Genomic DNA, 19,744 nt, shown 5'->3' with positions numbered 1-19,744 from the left:
GCCTGGAACGGCAGAGCCATTTTCGGCGACGTGCCAGAGCTAATTATAGAGTCAGACGCCAGCAGGTCAGGCTGGGGAGCACGATGTGGTACGCTAGAAACAGGGGGAAGATGGTCAGCAGGAGAATTAGAACTGCATATCAATTGTCTAGAGCTTCTAGCAGGGTCTTTCGCAGTAAAAGCGTTTACCAGAGACAGAGCGCACTGCAGCATTCTCCTCAGAATGGACAATATATCTGCAGTGAGGTATATCAACAAACTGGGGGGCACCAAATCCAAAATGTTAGCGGAATTAGGGAAGGATTTCTGGCACGACTGCCTGCAAAGACATATCTCAGTGACGGCGGAATATCTACCAGGGGCCCTGAACGCAGTGGCAGACTGGAATTCGCATCACCTAGTGGACTACAGCGATTGGAGACTACACAGGGACGTCTTCAAGAAACTGGAAGCGAAATGGGGTCCCCTACACCTGGACCTGTTCGCCTCGAGACTGAATTCTCAGCTACCAAATTACTTCAGCTGGAGACTAGACCCGGAAGCCCAGGGCACCGATGCATTCCTGCACCACTGGGGGTCACAGAGGCATTATGCGTTCCCCCCCTTCGCGATGCTGGCGAGGGTACTAGCAAAAGTGCGCAGGGACGAAGCTCAGATAGTGATAGTGACGCCAGAGTGGAAGTCGCAAGCCTGGTTTCCAGTTCTGATGGAACTTTCTACGGATTTTCCACAGAGGATTGCATTCAGACCAGACTTGCTGGTAGATCCGGCAGGAGTTCCCCATCCTCTGATAGAGGATCGATCCTTATATCTGATAGCGTGCAGAATTTCAGGCACAGATGGCGATTGCCGGGCCTTTCAGAAGACGCTACAAGACTTAGCAATATGTCATGGGCTCCATCTACAATCAGGAGCTATAATTCCGCATGGCAAGCCTGGGACTTATGGTGCAGGAGGAGGAGTATATCTCCCATTTCAGCACCTGTAGTACAAGTAGTGAATTTCCTAGCCACCCTTCCTGTAGCAGGTAGAGCTTTCAGGACAGTAGGGGTTTATAGATCTGCAATTTCGGCAGGGCACGAGTTAGTGGACGGCGCTCCGGTGGGGGAGCACCCGGCAGTATCCAGATTGCTGAAGGGTGTGAAGATGTCCAAACCCCCCGGAGCGAAGTATTCATCGCTGTGGGATGTTCAGAAGGTGATACAACTGTTTCAGATATGGCCGGATAATAATTTTTTATCAGGAAAACAGCTTTCAGGCAAACTGGCTATGCTTCTTTGCTTAGTTTCTTGCAGAAGAGTTTCAGATGTTAAAGCGCTCGAGATAGACAGGAAAATGTATTACCCAGATGGGATAGCGTTTACCATAGCGCAGCGTACTAAATCTAATTCTAAGGTGATATCATATCCATATTGGCCAAATAATGGGAAATTGTGCGTAGCGAATTGCATTAAGCGTTATGAAGCAGCGACAGCAGACGTTAGACCGCATGGAGTGAAGCAATTGCTTATAGCACGTGTAAAGCCATACAAAGCAGTCAAATCAGCTACTATAGCCAGATGGGTGAAGGAAATAATGGAACTGGCGGGCATAGACACGTCTAAATTTGGAGCTCATTCTACCAGGGGAGCAATGGCTTCACAAGCTTTTGCAGTCGGAGTTCCGCTGCAGGAGATCATGAAGGCAGCAGACTGGTCAAGCGAGTCAATCTTTAAGACTTTTTACTTCAAACCAGTATCCAATATAGCTGCTGCCGTGGTGGAAAGCTTTGAACAAGCATAATGCTCGCCTCCGGTCTTGTCATAGAATAAAGATTGCCCATGCGACTAGCGCAGGAAGTCTTGATTCCATTAAAGACACGGAGGCGAGCATTATCCCACCCTATGAAATACAGTGTTATGTTACGTTGTGATCTGTATTGATTCAAATAGATTATGTATAAGTTTCATTATGATATATGATGACTGTATTTCCCTTCCCTAACATGTGTTTTTCTTTTTGCATAGGAGAAGAGCAAAAGAATAGCAGAGATTAGAGTATGGAAGGAGTCAGTTCAGCGAATTTAGAGCACAGCCAGTTGTCGAGGATAAAAAAAAAAAAAAGACTTCTTGATTGGAGTTTTGAGAATTTAATTGGAGTTGGACTTTGTTCAGTTATTGGATACGCTGCAAAAGAAGAGGAAGGGACCCAGAGTTTCAGGGGTTTATAGTGAGGAAGATGGACTGATTGGACATTGAAAAAGAGGCTGGAGACTACTAGACAGAGAAGCCTCATGGGAAGAGTAGTTTTGTGATGTTTTGGAAAGATGATGTTTTCATATTTTCCTTTTTCTTTGTTTATTCAAGTTAAATAAAAAAAAAATGTTATACATGAAAACAAAAGATTTTAAAAGCTGTGGTTAGCAGTAATTAAAGAAGAATAAGCATAATGCTCGCCTCCGTGTCTTTAATAGAATCAAGACTTCCTGCGCTAGTCGCATGGGCAATCTTTATTATGTGGGAAACTAGGAAAATGACTCCCTTCTCCTGGTTCATCTCTTGGTCTTCTTGTCTGTGAGAACAAGGAGCTGCTTCCATAATGTCCTTGGTTCCTACTAACACTCTGAAAAAGGAGACTACTTCTGAGATGCTCTTCTCTTTTAGTCTCTTTGATACAACTACTGAGACAACATTACCCCCAATGCCTTCTGTACATTTGGTACCCTTCCCCAATTCCCTACCGGGTCTCCCGTGACTCCCATGACCTCTTCTCTGGTGGGGGCACATCACCGGTTCTTCCTGGTGTGTTGGGACGCTGCGTTCCCGCTGAACTCTGTCCTAATCTCTCCTTCTGCTCCCCGTTGCCATGCTTTGGCTCTGCGGGGTCCCCAACCAGTCGGTATCGGCGCAGTTAATGGACCACATGGTCCACTTCCGTGAGGTCGCGCCACCGTCGGTCGGTTCCCAGCTTCTACTTAGGCCTGTTCTCTGTCGGCCTGCGAAGTACTCCTGTGACCAGCTATTGGCGTCCTCCTGACTGAAGACTTTTTTTCTCCTGCGTACCTTCTTGCCTTCAGGTTTGAGCTGTGGGGGCTGCCAGGCTACACGCCTGCTTTGCCTCTCATTAAGTCCTTTCTCCATTTTTGTCATACAGCTGGGTTCTCCCCAGCAGAGTGCCATAGTCCTTTGTTTGTGTGCGCTGTGTATTCTTCAAGCCTCCTTGGGCCCATCTCTTCCGAGTACCTTCTGCATTTGACAAAGTAGTCGTTCGTATAACTCCTTCAATCTTCTTCTCAGTACATTTGGAAGATGATTCAATATCAGACTGTATGTCTATTTTAGTCTTCCTTGATTTGGTGGTATGAAGTCTTGCAGGAAGAAAGAAAGGAGTATTACAATAACATACAGTAGTGCTGTCTGATTGTTTCTCAGCAGACCTTATGGTTTTCATGGTCTCAAGGAAAAGAGGGTTAGGGTGTTTTATCAGAGAAAGTGTGTCCTTGTCCTCATTAGGGCAATCTCTCCCTGTGAGGTCCCGCTTTCCAACACACCTAGGGTGAATGTTGCGTAGCAGGCTCAACTCCCTAGCCTCACAGGGAAGGGCCCCCCCCCCTTTGGAGAAGTGACATGATCCCATGAATTGTCACAATATCTATCTAATGATGCTGTTTACTTTAAGGGCTATTATAAATTACTTATCACAAAACAAATTATACACATTGGCCAAACTACGAGATGGTGACCCAAACTAAGCACGAAAATCTAAAATGTAAGTAAGGCAATGAAACAAGGGGGCTCATTACAGTTTCTCGGGTCCAGAATAATTGCTGGTAAGATTGCCGGTAATTCTGGCACCAGCAATTTTACAGGACCGGGGAAACACAAGTTTGCTGGTTGGGGCAGTGACTTGCCTCCAGGCCTGACCTGCCGGTAAATCGGGCCCCCACCAGCAAATAAATTCTGCAATTACCTCCATGGACTCCTATTGGACTCCATGGAATGGGGATTTACGGGTGTTTCCGCCACCTGGAATGTCCCGTTAATACCGGGATATCAGGTGGCAGAAACGGTAGAGGCAGTTTACCGGCGGGATACCAGCAAACTTGCAATGAGCCCCATGGTCTTCTGAAGTGCATCTTCTGCCATTTCTGATATCACTTTGACTTTCTCTGAATCATTTGGTAAGATGGTTATAGCGATTTGAACATCAAATATATGAAAGCTGGATAGCTAACGCAACTTGGTATGGTATGTTAATGTTGTTTAATATAGCGCCTATATACAGGCAAGTGTTTCAAAGTGCTCAAGGAGGGAAGGAACAAGGGAGAAAAAAACGACAGTCGCTCTGAGCCCTTGAATTTCTGAGACGATAACGGTCTGCACAGGCAGTTTAAGTGAATATTATACATTTAACAGTTTAGATGTATCAAATAGGCCTGCCGGTGTTTCTGCAGTTGTTTCAAGTGCACATTAAGGGGTGAAGACAAGGGAGGACAGACAGTTTGCGGAAATTGAGAATCTCAGGCTCAAGACGGAGGGTGACGGGGAGGCTGTTCCAGCAGGAGGCACCTGCTGAGGAAAGGGATCTCCCTCCAAATCTCTGCTTGGCAAACCGGCTCACACGCAGAAGGTTGGAGGTAGAAGAGCTGAGGGCTCAAGAGGGACAGTATTTAGGAAGGCAACATTGAAGGTAAGTAGTGAACACAAGCTTAAAAGTGCAACTGACTTACTAACATTGCTTAGTAGAACTTGCTCTAAATCCAGTTCAAAGCAGCCAAAGGCTCTCAAGCCCAGTGCCTAGCAATGCAGAAACTCAATCCCATCCTGACAAGTGCCTCAAAGTCCCATCACAAAACAACACACCTTTTCATCTAGGTAGATGTTTCCCTTGAAATATTGCTTAAAGTCTTTGACTTCGGTCCCAATGTTCTCTTTCACAACAGCGTACAAAGGGACACCCAGCTGGTCCAACTGGGGTTTGAGAGAGGACAGCTCAGCGGCCTCCTGCAAATAAAAGAAGATTTTGCTCATGAACACATTCAAACGCGCATTTTAAGCCAACAAAGCAGACATGAAATAGGTATTAAGATTTTGCTGTTAACCCGTGCATGTTTTGAAATTGTGGATTTGTAGCATTGTAAATATCATTTAATCGGCGCCCATATATTTTGTATTCATTTATTTGAATTTGAATCATTTCTTATGCGCACCAGGCAGAAACTGCATTCGGGCGCAGATGTTAACTAGGGGTTTAACGTATCACTGTGGAAGCCTGAAGTAACCCTGAGGGAGTAGGTTCATTTAAATAGGAAGGTTTTCAATTCCTTTCTAAATCTTGCCAGAGTGGAACATGAGTGGATGCTAGAAGGCAGCTGGTTCCAGAGCTTAGGCCCAAACACAGAGAACCTTCTGTCGCCTTTAGAGATGTGTTGTGTCCACGGGACACATAACAGGAGTTTATCTTCTGATCGGAGGTCTCTGATTTATCAATCAAGTCTAGATGAATGACCAAGTGCACCCAATAAATAGATATTTAAAATAGTTCCTTCTCTCTGCATCTTTCTCCGGACAGATATGGTATACTGGTGTACTTTGTCAGTATTAAATCAAGGTACACAGTTAGAAGGAAATTAATATACAATGGAGCTCATTTTAAAAAACTTGTTATTTGGTGGCAGGGAACTTTTACGTTAGCACTCAACGTAAAGAGATCCCTGCAGCTAAATTTTCATCATTTGCACACCGGAGTGCAAACGTGCAGGGAAAAAAGCAGCATACACACATGTGCCCCTCCTTTTGCCCTGCATATGTGTACGCCATATATTTGCTCACATGGCAGGCAGCATTTACAATGGATCCCTGTCGCGACCACCTGTGTTATGCTGCTGTATATAGCTGGCGGGCTCCATAGTTATCGACAGCATGTGCCTGGGGCATTTGTATGATGAAGAGGAATGGAAACGGTGAAAGCGCAAGTTGCATTACGCCCCCTCCTCTGTGCCAGGCAAAAGAATGAAAATGGGGCCTTATTTACAGCTTTTGTGCCTTCCATTAATGTTACGCCGCAAAGAAAAAGAGCTCTAATGAACTTACAGCGCAAGTAGAGAGGTCAAGATGTGCATCTTTAGAAAAGATGAAACAACTTTCACTTACAAGTATAGTATTCCTTGGCAAAAGAGTTTGTCCCTTCAATATGAATGTAGCCCTGGCCAATAAAGGCCCGGCTAGGAGGGCTGCCGTGCTCATTCCCCGAGGGAAATATAGGTCATAAACAGACACCAGGGTGTTTTAAATATTTTATTTAAATTTAATTGTGTTTATTAACTTAACTGTTTGTTTATGGACTGAACCATCCAACCCCATTTTGGGGTTGGATGGAATCTAAAGTGGACAGAACAATGGACAGGTCTCCACTGTCCAGGTATGAGTTGGGCAGGAGGGAGACCTGAACACAAATTACAAAATGATTGATGGTATAACAGTCGTTTTGAAGTAGAGAGAAATGGAGTGCCTGAGGGTGAGGCTGACGTTCCCTTGCGGGTGGCGTGCCCTCGAGCGGTCCATCTGGGCTCTAGAAACTTCAAAGGTCAGGCCACGTATGTCAGCTATGGCCTGGCATTATCCGTCAGCCCCGGATGCATGTCTGGTGCAGCTCCAGTACCCACGCGGCCTTCAGCTGTGTCAGCCTGACTGGGAGCCAAGCCGGGCAGGCCCAGGAAGAGGAAATCCCAGGCTCTTGTGTGCACTGTAGCCCATGAGAAGAACAGGGCCATCTAGCCTGGGCCATGTGAATGGGGTGGCCAGTACCAGGCAGCACGGCCATCCCCCTGTCAACCTGCCCTGGGGTCAATCGCGGCGGGCCCAGGAGATCATCGCTCCCAAATTCACTCTATCCCTCGGCAAGACAGAAGAGCACTGTTGAGTCAGAAGCCCCTCACCAGCAGCTGGTTCTACATACTTTCATAAGATCAGCGCAGTGACCTGTGAATTCTAGTGCTCTACCCTGTGCCACTTTGAGTCAATGTTTCCAACTCTCTAATTTGTGAGTCCTAGTGCTTGCCTCAAGACATATCTCCATTATACTATAGCCGCTATAAGAGCTGGGGATAATGTCAGTTACCTTATGCAATTCTCCAGTTAGAAAACATGTAGTTGATCCTTGAGTGTGAAAGGTGCACTTGAGAAAAGTGAGCGCAGTCAACTGCATTTAAACGAGTATATCTCCAAACGTCCGTCCAGTAAGTTATGCGATTTCAGGCACTTCTTTGATTGTGCAGAAGCCAACCACCCCACAGTTCCCTGTGTTCATGTCCTTAGCAATTATGCATCACCCTTTTTTCGAACACAGAGAGGAAACGTATAACAAAAGCATAAACCGATTTTGTTTGCTGTTCGGGGCATAGAAGGATGCAAATGAGTATTTTTGGGAATTAATAGTGCCCGTTACCCTAATCCATCTTCATCTTCCTTCCTAATCTCTCCTTTGCTTCTCCACTTTAAATGCAACTTTCTTTAAATAGCAATGCTACTCCAGCTTTTTTGCTTTTGAACGAAGAGTGGAACTGTGCGGCAAAGCATCTATGTTTAAATCTAGCTTGATCTTGGGGAAGATGTATATCTTGAAGTGCTAGGACATGGACCTGTACCTTCAGCAGCTCTTTCTATAATTGGACCCTCTTTTTCGGCCAGTTTAGACCTCTTATGTCGCGCAACCATACCTTATAGCTTAGTGATTGTAGTTAATCAGATATACTGCCTAGTTTGTTGCTGTGCTTTCAACTGTGACACATTTCCCCAGAGGAGAGTTATTTGTCTTTAAAATGTGGACCATTCCTATAAATAGTAACGCCCCCATTGCAAATGTTTTCAAGGTACCATGTTCAGCATATAAAGAGCACACAAAAAAACGTTCACCATAAGAACATTTTCACTTCCCTACCTCTCATTAGATGTTCCTTAAATTAATCTTTTTCCTCTTCCCCAGAGAGCACATGTTGCAACATGTAGCTTAATTTCTCTCTTTTTCCCCGTTTAAAGCTTCTTTCTCTCACTCAGTCCTCTGTGAGCTATAGCTGCTTTGGAATCTGAATTCCCCCACTCTGCAAAGAACTTTACGAATTTGTAACCAGCAATTCAGAGCCAACCCTGTTAACCCCCCAGTGAATGCCCTCCCACCTCACAGCCCCAGTGCCTTACGAATCTGTTATGAATCTGTCTCTTAGCCCCGTTCGCAGGTTACCCTAGCTAAATGTGCATTAAATGCATTTACTTAACTTTTTCCCATTACACCCTGCAAGAGCAAGGTTTTTTGCTCTCCTATGGATCTTTGTCTTGGACATAGCAGTATCTCTCGGTTGGTAATGTAATGTTCAAAATCTTGACTCCCTCCTATGAATTCAGAACTGTCATTAACAGCCCATCCAACATGAATGAGAGTCCAAATGGATAACTTCATTGTACACAATGGGCCTCATTACGAGGTGGGCGGTAAGGGATTACCGGCACCGGTAAGGGCACCAGTGCCGGTAATCCCTTACCGCCCTACTACGAGTTCCCTTTGTGGGTCCTCCCTTAATGCCTGTTTTTACCAGGCGTTAAGGACGGGACACGTAAAGGGATTTTGGAGCTAATAACGGTACTGCAATTTGCGGTACCGTTATTAGCGCCTTCCCCATTCCCATTGAGCCCTATTGGGGCTCAAATGGGAATGGGCCCTGGTGAATGGGGAATTACCGCCCCCGCCAACCTTGGAATGGGGCGGTAATAGCTCCATTCAACAGGGCGGAGTTGGTAAGGATTTGGAGGCAGCCATGGCGCTAATAGCGCCATGGTTACCTCCAAACTCGTAATGAGGTCCAATGTATCTTCTGATCAATTCCTGGAGGATCATTTTCAGTACATGTCTCTTGGAAAGAGTTGGTGGAGCAGGATCCTGAAAGATTTGAGCTATGCTGTCCATTCAATTCCTTTGGACCTGCAAGCTGTTGTAAGGACTACTTCTTTGGTCAAGAATTAAGCACGTTTTACCACGATCACATGGAGGGTCCTTATTTTCCTGTTTTGGTGGACCAATTCTCTGTGCGCTGCCAATGCATGCATTTTGTGATATTGTTCAGTTCTGAACCTTCCTTCTGAAATCTTACCCTAGTTTCCAGGTCTTCCATTTTCAGCTGGACTGCTTTTGACAGGTCTCAAAGTTCCTTGGCTTCCTTTGTCAGTGTGGGATTCTGTCTTCCAGCGTACTGACAGCAGAATGAACCAGGACCACTGTTGCACCCAGAGAGGTTATCTCTCTACAATTCTTTTTAAAATAAATCAACTATCACTTAAGAGTATCTTTAATATCCTCCTTGAAAGAGGTAAGGGTTTGGATCACTATGTCCTTGGTCAGGAGTGTACTGTCAGACCCCTGGCTACTGGTTGTAGGGGCTATTGTAGAACCTTCCTCAAGGTGGGTAGGTGTTTTTTTTAGCTTGAACAGAAAGGCCACCATAATTGTAGCTTTTGCCTGTTTCTGTGATCTGGTCATTCTTTATTCAGTGATCTTCAGGCTGGCAATATCTTTAATCAGGAGTAGCTGTTTTGCCCATGCAAGCCCCATTAGGAGTTTATGAAGACATCATGATCATGAACGTGGGGTGTCTTTGCTCTGTACTGCTGTTGTCAATGAGACTGTTTATCTAAACAGATCTCCAAGGTGACAATATGCAGCTGACAATCTGGGCGGTATGTTATTGGCCTTTTCCTGCCCCAGTCAATGAGGTAGAGATAGAAAAAGGGGAGCCTGATTATTGTCTATGGCCCTTCAGGCAATTCTGCAATATAATAAAGGGATAGGGCCAACTAGACCAGAGATGACAACTGACTATTATTTAAATCAGAATAGTTTTCTGTTTATTATCCAAATACACATGTCATGCAAAAGTCGGCTCCACAAACCAAATGCAATACATCCATCCAAAAACCATTCATTCATAACTCATCAATACAATAATCATATTTACAAAAAATAAAACAAGGTGATATTTTGTATATAACACAATAGTAAGTCAGACAATTATAACTTCAACACTCGATTGTTTTACAATGTGCCCCTCTATTGGTATTCAGGGTTTTTTTTTTTAAAACCGTTGTCAACATGTTTCGGTTGAGTTTTCTCACGAGGATGAGACAGTCCCCTCGAGTATTGACTTAGTGTTCAACCTTCTTCAGGACAGGAGAGCAATCGCCAATTTCGCGTTGCCTCTTGGTAGAAAACCAAAGGTAGGGGGTGTGTGGCAAGAGAGCCTTAAATCTGCTAACCTCCTCTGAATCTTTCAGGGGCTGGCGAACTGGTGGGGTGGAATCGATCCCGTAGTGAATGCTTCCAACAATGGCGCTTCACGTAATGGATGCCCGTTATTCTCAAAAGGAAAATATTTTCTTTTTTCTTGTTTCTTAAGGCCCAGTTCGAAATTAGTGCAGATTAATTCATTAAAGCAGCTGCGTCTTTAAAAAAAAAAACGCTTGTGACAGCCGTATGTTTAATCACGGTTACGGCTCACTGGCAAGAAGTGTAGCAAGATTTATGGCCGTAAACCAAAATAGCCTGATCTGGGCTGAAGGGCTGCCTTGTTGAAGGCGAGGGATGGAGTCCAGGACCCTGCTGTGCAGTCAGTAGTCTGCGCTGCAGGAGCGCAGACTACTGACCGTGGAACTCCTCAAGCGTACAACATTCTATACCCACTCTGCTTCGTCCAGGTTCTGGGTCGCTCTCTCTCTCTGCTGCTACATTCGAAACAGGGAATGGGGGGAGGATGCCAGCACTCAGGTCCCCTCCCAGAGTGCAAGACCAGGCTCCAAATGCTGCAAAGAGGGGATTCCCTCTAGTCAGGACCCTAGGGGTGCTGTGGGCTGAACCCTTCACTTTTTCTTCAGATGGCACCCTCATAGGTGGCCCCTTATCTGCCGCTGGAAAGGGGCCGGCCGCCATCTTGAAGGATCTCTCCGAGGGTGTGCTGAAGCCCAGCCTTGCACATCTCGGTGGAATGAGCACCCAATTGCAGCTCCCGGGGTTACCAGAGTAATTCCTTCATCAGCTCTGGTAAACCCCTCAATGGGATGTCCAGCAATCAGTCTGCCAGAGAGGGACGAAGGGGGGGTGCTCTGAGGGCATGTGTGCTCAGACAGCCATCTTTCCCATACACCTTAAAGGCATACTCTAGTAAAAAATTTTATTTAAAAAATAGATAGCCCACATTAAAAAAAAACCAGAGCAGGAAAGCTGCAGCTGAATCTCAGTAAGTGCTATTTATTTTTTTTACAAAAAATAAGCACTAGCTCCTCCAGCCCGGAAAACTTAGAAAAAAAACCGCAGCTAGTGCTTATTTTTTGTATAGCACTTACCGAGATTCAGCTGCAGCTTTCCTGCTCTGGTCTCCGGTCCGCGTCCTCCGAGTCCCGGCACTAATGAAGGGAAAGCCACCCAGCGGTAGACTTTGTTTACTACAGCTGGCTGGCTTTTCCTTCATTAGTGCCGCAAAAGCAAAAGCCAGCACAGGAGGGCCTGCATTTCACAAAATGGCGGCGCCCCTGTGCTTGCTTTTTCGAATTTTGAGCTTGAATAGCTCAAAATTTTACAAAGGAAGTTTTAAAACGGAGGATGTTAGTATTTTTTTTTTAATGTGGCCTATCTATTTCTGAAATAAAATTTTTTACTAGAGTATCCCTTTAAGTAATCTTAATGAACGGACACATATAAAACTGGTATTCTAATCTACAAAGAACTTACCAAGTTATCATGTGTCCTGATTTTGAATGAAACACATATGGGCCTCATAACGCTGACAGTATCCTGGAGGTCATTCTTTCAAAATACCGGCAAATGGTCTGGCATATTACCGCTAGATTATGAGTGCTGGTAAGGGTTGCAAATCCCCATTCAATGGAGTCCCATAGGACTTAATGGGGGGATTTGCTGGTAATACCCGCTATTTTGGCCAGTAGGGTGGCAGAATTACCTGCTAGAGTAAGGAACAAGTTACTTACCTGTAACTGTTGTTCTCCAGCATGGGTCTGGCATGGATTCACATGCTCATGAATATTCCCCGTCGTCAGGCTGGGAATCCTCGGTAAAGAAAAAACCAGTATCAGTTTCGTTTCTGATCTGTCTTTCGTAGTAATAACCAATCACTGGTCTCTGCGTCATACTGACCACAGCCAATGACTGCCCTCTACCTAAGCACCGCCTCTGGCAGCCATCTTCAGATTTGGAAGCACGTGAAGTGGCAGTATGACCAAGTGAAGAGCCGCAGAGGGGTAGGCGGGAGGGTTCGCATGTGAATCCATGCCAGACCCATGCTGGAGAACAACAGTTACAGGTAAGTAACTTGTTCCTTCTCTAGCATGGGGTCTGGCATGGATTCACATGCTCATGAATAAAGAATACATAGCAGTACACACATGCACAACCACGGGAGGTGGCAAAGGCTCAACATTAAGCATTGCATCAAACTCAACATTAAGCATCTTACCTCCTCACCAGGCTCACCTCAGGCGAACAGGTTGCGCAGCACTGCTTGGCCGACCCTGGACTCCTCCCTGGAATCCCGATCGACGCAGTAGAACTTCGTGAAGGTGTGTGTCGACCTCCACGTAGCAGCCCTGCATATGTCCAGCAGGGGCACACCAGAAAGGAACGCCGTGGTAGCTGCGATCGCTCTGGTGGAATGGGCTCTCGGACGGCCAGGCAGCAGTCGGTTTGCCAACCGATGACAGTACATGATACAGCCGGAGAGCCATCTGGAAATGGAAGCCTTCGAGAGAGCCTTCCCCTGATTGACAGGTCCAAAGTTCACAAAGAGTTGTGACGTCTTCCGAAAACACTTCGTGCGGTCCACGTAGAACAGCGCTCTAGCCACATCCAGCGAGTGCAAAGTCCTCTCAGCCGGCGACGAAGGCGACGGGAAGAATACAGGCAACACCAAGGGTTCGTTGAGGTGGAAGTCCGACGGTACCTTGGGCATGAAGGAGGGGTGCGTCCTGAGCACTACCCTCGTGTCGTGAAAAGTCAAGTACGGGGCCTTGCAGGAAAGGGCCTGGATCTCTCCCACCCGTCGTGCGGAGGTGATGGCCACAAGAAACGCTGTTTTCCACGACAGAAACTTCAACGGGGCCGAGTGCAGAGGCTCGAACGGAGGTCCCATGAGCTTGGTCAGCACCACGTTGAGCTCCCACGCCGGGGCCGGAGCCTTCACCGGCGGGAACGATCTGAACAGTCCCTTCATGAACTCTTTCACCAGAGGATGAGACCACAAGGACGTCCGCCCCGTGGTTCTGGTGTATCGGGAGATCGCAGCAAGATGAATCTTGATGGACGCGTGTGCCAGTCCAGCTTTGGCCAGCGTCAGCAGGTACGGCAGTACTTGGGGAGCCGTAATCCGTAGAGGGTTAATCTTCTGTGCGTGGCACCAGACAGAGAACCTCTTCCATTTGTGTCCGTAGCATTTAAGAGTCGAGGACGCCCTGGCCTTTGCAAGAACCTCTCTGCAGTCGGCCGGTATGTCGTATCCTCCAAACTCTAGCGCTGCAGGAGCCAGGCCTGCAAGTTCAGCGATTTCGGGTCGTGGTGGAGGATGGCGCCTCCTTCCCTGGAGAGCAGATCCGCGTCCACCGGCAGCTTGATTGGCGGGGACGCTGACAAGTCCAGAAGGTCCGGGAACCATATCTGCCTCGGCCACGCAGGTGCGATGAGGATCATCCTGCACCGTGACCTCTTGAGCTGGTTGACGAGCCGGATTAGCAGTGGCAAAGGAGGGAACGCGTAGAGGAACAGGCCCTCCCAGGGGAACGAGAAAACATCGCCCATGCTCCTCGCCTGGGGAAACCTGCTGGCGAACCTCCGGCACTTGGAGTTCGTCGCCGTCGCGAACAGGTCGATCTGGGGTGTGCCCCACCGTCGGAAGAGGCGATCCACTAGATCCTGCCGTAGTTCCCACTCGTGGCACGAGCGCAGCTCCCTGCTGAGTGAGTCGGCGATGGTGTTTTTTTATCCCTGCCAGATGAAACGGCACCAGAAACATCCCTTGGGCGACTGCCCAATGCCACAGGTCCTGCGCCTCCTTGGACAGTGCTGGGGACTTGGTTCCGCCCTGTTTCCTGATGTAAAACATGGTGGTGGTGTTGTCGGTGAAGATCCTCACCACCTTGCCCTTGAGGGACGGAAGGAAGGACCTGAGGGCCCAAAACACTGCACGGAGCTCCAGGACGTTGATATGTAGGGATTTCTCCGTCGGGAGCCAAAGGCCTCTTGCGTGCAGATTTTCGGTGTGCGCTCCCCACCCTTCCAGGGGGGCATCCGTGGTCACTGTCTCCTGGTGGGCTGGGGTCTGGAAGTCCATGCCCGCCGTCAGATGCGCGCGGATGCCCCACCACCGGATCGCTCGTCGGAAACTCTCGTCGAGTGTGATCCTTTCCTCGAAGCTGCCCGTCGTTTGGATCCAGCGCGCGTCCAGGAACTCCTGCAACGGGTGCATCCGGAGCCTGCACATGGGAATGAGGTAGATGCAGGAAGATATCATTCCGAGGAGGGACTTGATGGACCTCACCTTGGCCGCGTCGGCCACCAACATCCGCTACACCTTGCCCAGGATGGTCCTGGTCCTCTCCTCCGACGGGGAGGCCAGAAGGGACACTGTGTTGAGCCTCGCTCCCAGAAACAGAGCGTCTTGCGCGGGCTCCAGGTGGGATTTGGCGTAGTTCACGGAGAATCCCAAGTCTGTGAGAAGTTGGACGGTCCTTGCCGTGTGAACCACGGCGAACTCCCTTGTCTTGGCTCGGATGAGCCAGTCGTCCAGATAGGGGTAGACGTGGATCCCTTCGCGGCGCAGCTGCGCCGCCACCGGTGCGAGGCACTTGGTGAACACCCTGGGTGCCGACCGTAGTCCGAAGGGGAGGGCTTTGAACTGGTAATGACGCCCTTGGACCACAAACCTGAGGAATTTTCGGTGCCCCTTTAGGATGGGAATATGGAAGTAGGCATCCTCCAAATCCAACGACGACAGGAAGTCTCCTTCCTCCAGCTGACCCAGGACGTGCTGGAGGGTGACCATTCGGAACTTTTGCGCCTTGATGAACTTGTTCAGACGTCGCAGGTCCAGGATGGGGCGCCATCCCCCCGTCTTCTTCTTCACGAGGAAGTATCTTGAGTAAACTCCGGAGCCCCGAAGCCTCTTTGGGACGAGTTCGATGGCGCCCTTCCTGAGCATCGCCTTTACCTCCAGGAGAAGTTGAGGGACGTGAAGTTCTTTCCTGGCCACGGGGGGGACGCGCGGACACTTTCTTTGAAACTCGAGCGCGTGGCCCCAGGCCAAGGCGTCCAGCACCCAACGGTCGGTGGAGATGGACTCCCACACGCTGACGAAGCTCGCCAGCCGGCCTCCCACCGGGGTGCTTCGGTGGGGGCCCGACCCCACGGCCGGTTCAATCCTGCTTCGACAAGGCTTTGCCACCTTGACCTCCTTGGCGACGACGGCGGGGTCCGCCAGACTTGCCTCGTCCTCTGTAGGCCTCCTGAGACGACGAGCGGGCCGCTTGACGGTAGGAGGAGAAACCGCCGCCGGAACCTTTGGAGGCGCCCTTGCCTCCGCTGCTCCGAAAGGGCGTCCGTCGTTGTTGCAGAACTCCAAGGGCCCGGGCCGTCTCGGTGTCCGCTTTAATGGCCTGAAGGGAATCGTCTACTGTTTTCCCAAACAGGTTGTTCCCATCGAAGGGCATGTCCAGGACTCTGGTCTGAACGTCTTGACGGAAGTCCGTAGCCTTGAGCCATCCACGCCGCCTAAGGCAAACGCCGTTGCCCAACTGGCGGAACCCAGTGTCGGCGATGTCCGTCGCAACGGTAATGGCGTGGTCCGAAGCCACCTCACCTTCCTGCAGAATCTCCAGGGCCTCTGCCCTCTTGTCGTCCGGCAAGAAGTCCAGCAGGGGAGCCAGTTTGTACCAGAGCTCCCTGTCGTATCGGGCCACGATAGCCAAGGCGTTGGCAGCTTTAATCGTCGTCGCTGCAGACGAGATGACTCTGCGTCCCATAGCGTCCAATTTCTTTCCCTCGCCGTCCGGTGGGGAAGTCGATGTGGAGGCCGCACCCCCCCCCCGCTTTTTTCCTGGCCGCCGCGGAGACGACTGAGTCCGGGGTAGCCTGCGCCCGGAGGCACAGGGGGGCCATGTCCGGGACCCGGTACTTTTTCTCGTACCGGTCTCTTCTAGCTGGCGTTGTGGAAGGGTTCTTGAGGAGGGTGAGGCCCTCATCCCAAATGTCGTCCAATAGAGGCACTGCGAGGACCGTCTTCCTCTTGGCCCCGCGCCGCTGATAAAGGAAACCTTCCTTCTTCTTCTCCTCAGGGCAGAGTTGGAAAAGCTCGGATGCCCTGGCGATCATGGAGTGGAACGATCCAATCTCGTCGGGCGGAGAAGCCCTGGTGGGAGGCGATGACGGTACATCCTCGTCGTATACCTCGTCGTCCGTACCCGTCGCTGCCGTGTCAGTCCCCGTATCATCCCCTCGGGTGGACGGGGAGGAGGGCTGGAAGGGGCGCGACGGCTGAAAAGGAGGAGGAGGGTGGATCCTTCTTTTCTTGGTAGTGGGAACCCCAGAAGGTCCCGGTTCTGGGTCCCCCAACGGGAGAGGTTCCGTCGGCAACGGTAGTCTCGTCCTTATCTCTGAGCATAAGGACTGTATAGCCAACAAAATGGCCGCCGAGCTGTCTCGCGGCGCTGGCAGAGGGGAATCCGACGGGCGATCAGGGGCCCCGTCGGTACCCTCGACGATGTCGTCGTCACCTGCGTCGGGATCCATCCCGACTGGCCGGTCTTCTTCCACGCCGAGGCCGTGGCTTAAGACCTCGACCAGCTCCTCCTCCGAGGTTGAGGCCGAATCTACGACGCCGCCCTGCCCCCCCTTTTTCTTCCCCACGGGGGATTTCACAGGGGTCCTATCGATGGGCACAAAAGAGGACTCCCTCCGAGGTGGCAGGGAGACTCTGAGCCCCGAGGTCGCCACCACTGGCGTAGCCTCCACAGGCTGAGCCAGGGCCGCCGCGACAGTTGGATTAAGGCCTTCACCACCTTAGGTGCGCTCACCGCCTTATCCTTGAGGGGGGGGACAGTGCCTCGCTCCCCCTCCGCCTTCGAGCTCGACCGGGGCCTCTCCAGGAGCCTCGCCGGGTGCTCGGCCTTCCTCTTACCCGACCCAGAGCGTTGGCTCGTGGTTGATGGTGCCGGGGAGGGTGCGCCCAGCCTGGCGCCCGACCGTTCGGCGCTCCCGGTGCCAGCGGACTCGCGGTGCTTGGCCTTATGTTGGACCCCCGTCGCCGGGGCGTCCTCAAAGGTCTTAGAAGACCGCTCGGATTTCTTCCTCTTCTTCTCGCCGGACGGGCTCTTCCCTTCCAGCCAGTTGGCGAGACGTTGATGGCGGTCCTTCATGGTCCGCTCCGACATGTTGCCGCAAAACGCACAGTCCTTCTCCACGTGCGTCTTGTCCTCATGTAGGCAGTAAAGGCAAAAAAGAGTGTTCGTCCTCCTTGAAGACGTTCTGCAGCTGGCATCCAGGGCAGACCCTGAACAGCTTTCCGGGCGTCGAGCTTCCCTTCTCCTGGGTCATGACCGGGCCTGAGAAACTTCTGGAGTCCTCCAAAAGCTTAGCTTGACGAGATCTTCACCCTTGAGGGGCGCAGACGAATCCGACACGGGTCCCCGTTGATCGGATGGAGAGTCGGTGGAGCTTGAGGCTCTTTTGACCGAAAAAACGAAGTTTTTGAGAAAAAACGTGAAAAAAATAGCACTAACGCTCGAGAGCAATAGCACGAGGATCCCAACACATGAACGTGCGGTAAAAATCTGAAGATGGCTGCCAGAGGCGGTGCTTAGGTAGAGGGCAGTCATTGGCTGTGGTCAGTATGACGCAGAGACCAGTGATTGGTTATTACTACGAAAGACAGATCAGAAACGAAACTGATACTGGTTTTTTCTTTACCGAGGATTCCCAGCCTGACGACGGGGAATATTCATGAGCATGTGAATCCATGCCAGACCCCATGCTGGAGAAACATACGTTGGGAAAGCCTGGATGTGTGTCATTCTATTCTAATTCTTTATAAAGCATCACCCACTGGTTCGAAGTAATGGAAAACGTAACCTCCTAAGGTCTATTTTCAGAAAAGTTCTAAATACTCTTTACGTAACAGAGCATTTGTTACTAACTTATTTTCTTTTAAGGAGTGTCTTTACTGGAATATTCAATAGGATATATGCTCGGATACATTGGTCAGCAAGTGCCTGCCTGTGGTTGAACTCCTAAACACTTGCAAAGACGAAAAAAGTTTGTTTCTAAGGGAAAATAGAAATTAAACAGATATCAATACCAAGTAGAAACGACCTGGTAATTAGCGAACAACCGAGCAGGATAACAGTACCTAAATCTCCCCACTAGTATGACACACTGCACATGCCCAAACTCAACTCACTTAGAATCTGACTAGCACATCAAGACAGGGTGCTTTCGTCAGATTATGCCTCTTGCCTCTGTGCATTTATGTATCCACTAACTACATCTCTTCCCTCTCTATAACAGGACCTAGCAGCAAGAGGCCACCCATATGTTAGAAGTCACGCTATGAGACCCATGTACATTACATTTTATTGTGTCTAAAAAGAGAAAAAAGACACAAAATGCCAGGAACTTGCCTTCTTTTGCAATATGGTGGACACATGCACCTGGAATCGAACAAATGCAATGTGATCAAGATGAGCATTTGGAACATTTGGAATTGCAAAGAACATGGTTGCCAGGTTTTCTAACAAATGCAATGTGATCAAAATGAGCAGTTGGAACATTTGGAATTGCAAAGAACATGGTTGCCCGGTTTACCTATGAAGGAGATTGCCTCCAAAATGTACAGAAATTAATAACATCTAACACCCTAGACTGTACAATAAGAAAAGACACTGTATAATAGAGATCAGTCAGTTCAGTTGGAAGAATACAATACATAAGTACTTTTTGGATAACAACAAACGGATGCATAAAATCTAAAATAAAAAAGTCTTGAACTTGTAATCTCCTATCAAAAGGCTATCGATAATTTTGTATGGTGAGGCGATTTAGGTCTGAAGAAGTTGTTGTTATCTGGACAAGCCCTGCCTTTTGACAGAACCCAGATAGCGGGTGAGAAAATCCCACCTACCTGGGATTACCCACCTAAGGGGAGGATAATACCTACTGGCATCAGCAAAGAAACCCCCACAGGGCAATAAGAGTTGGCAACAGGACTTGCTTAAGTAGCAGTTTCAAGACCGACACCTCATTCTATAGGCAAAGTGAAAGACTAAGATAAAGTCGAAGATATACAATAGGTGTGCTGGGACACTTAAAAAGCCCTGTAAATGACTTGAAGAACGCTGTCCTGGGCAAGAAGCCCCTGTGGGGGTTTCTTTGATGATGCCAGTAATTATCCTCCCCTTAGGTGGGATTTTCTCACTGGCTACCTGGGTTCTCAAGGTTTTACCAAAACTTTATTTGGGCTGTTGGTCTCACAACTGCCACGAGAGACTGGGCTATAGCCCCCGCTGGATTCTTTTTTGATGCCTCGCATCTGCCAACCTTTTGGCCTAGGATCTCAGAAGACTTGAAAGCTAGAAGAGGGAGTTGATTCTGGACATCAGGTCCTTAAGATTAGGCCATGGTACTGAATTTGCTTTATCCCTCATTCCTCCACAGCTTCACTTATAGTCTCC

General features: G+C 49.1%; 1 protein-coding gene across 4 annotated transcripts in view; it reads right to left on the bottom strand.

Annotated features, from left to right (window-relative positions):
* The window catches only part of PRXL2A (peroxiredoxin like 2A), a 541,215-nt gene that overhangs the window by 95,492 nt on the left and 425,979 nt on the right, over positions 1-19,744 (bottom strand). For all 4 annotated transcript variants that reach the window (XM_069610931.1, XM_069610932.1, XM_069610930.1 and 1 more), the window contains one exon: positions 4,841-4,981. In XM_069610931.1, coding sequence (XP_069467032.1) covers positions 4,841-4,981 — 141 coding nt within the window. The remainder of the gene's footprint in view (positions 1-4,840; positions 4,982-19,744) is intronic.

Source organism: Ambystoma mexicanum, chromosome 8 (assembly GCF_040938575.1).
Source record: "Ambystoma mexicanum isolate Mex_15411 chromosome 8, UKY_AmexF1_1, whole genome shotgun sequence".
Lineage (NCBI taxonomy): Eukaryota > Metazoa > Chordata > Amphibia > Caudata > Ambystomatidae > Ambystoma > Ambystoma mexicanum.
The sequence above is the reverse complement of the archived record's forward strand: the minus strand, read 5'-3'. Positions and strand labels throughout refer to the sequence as shown.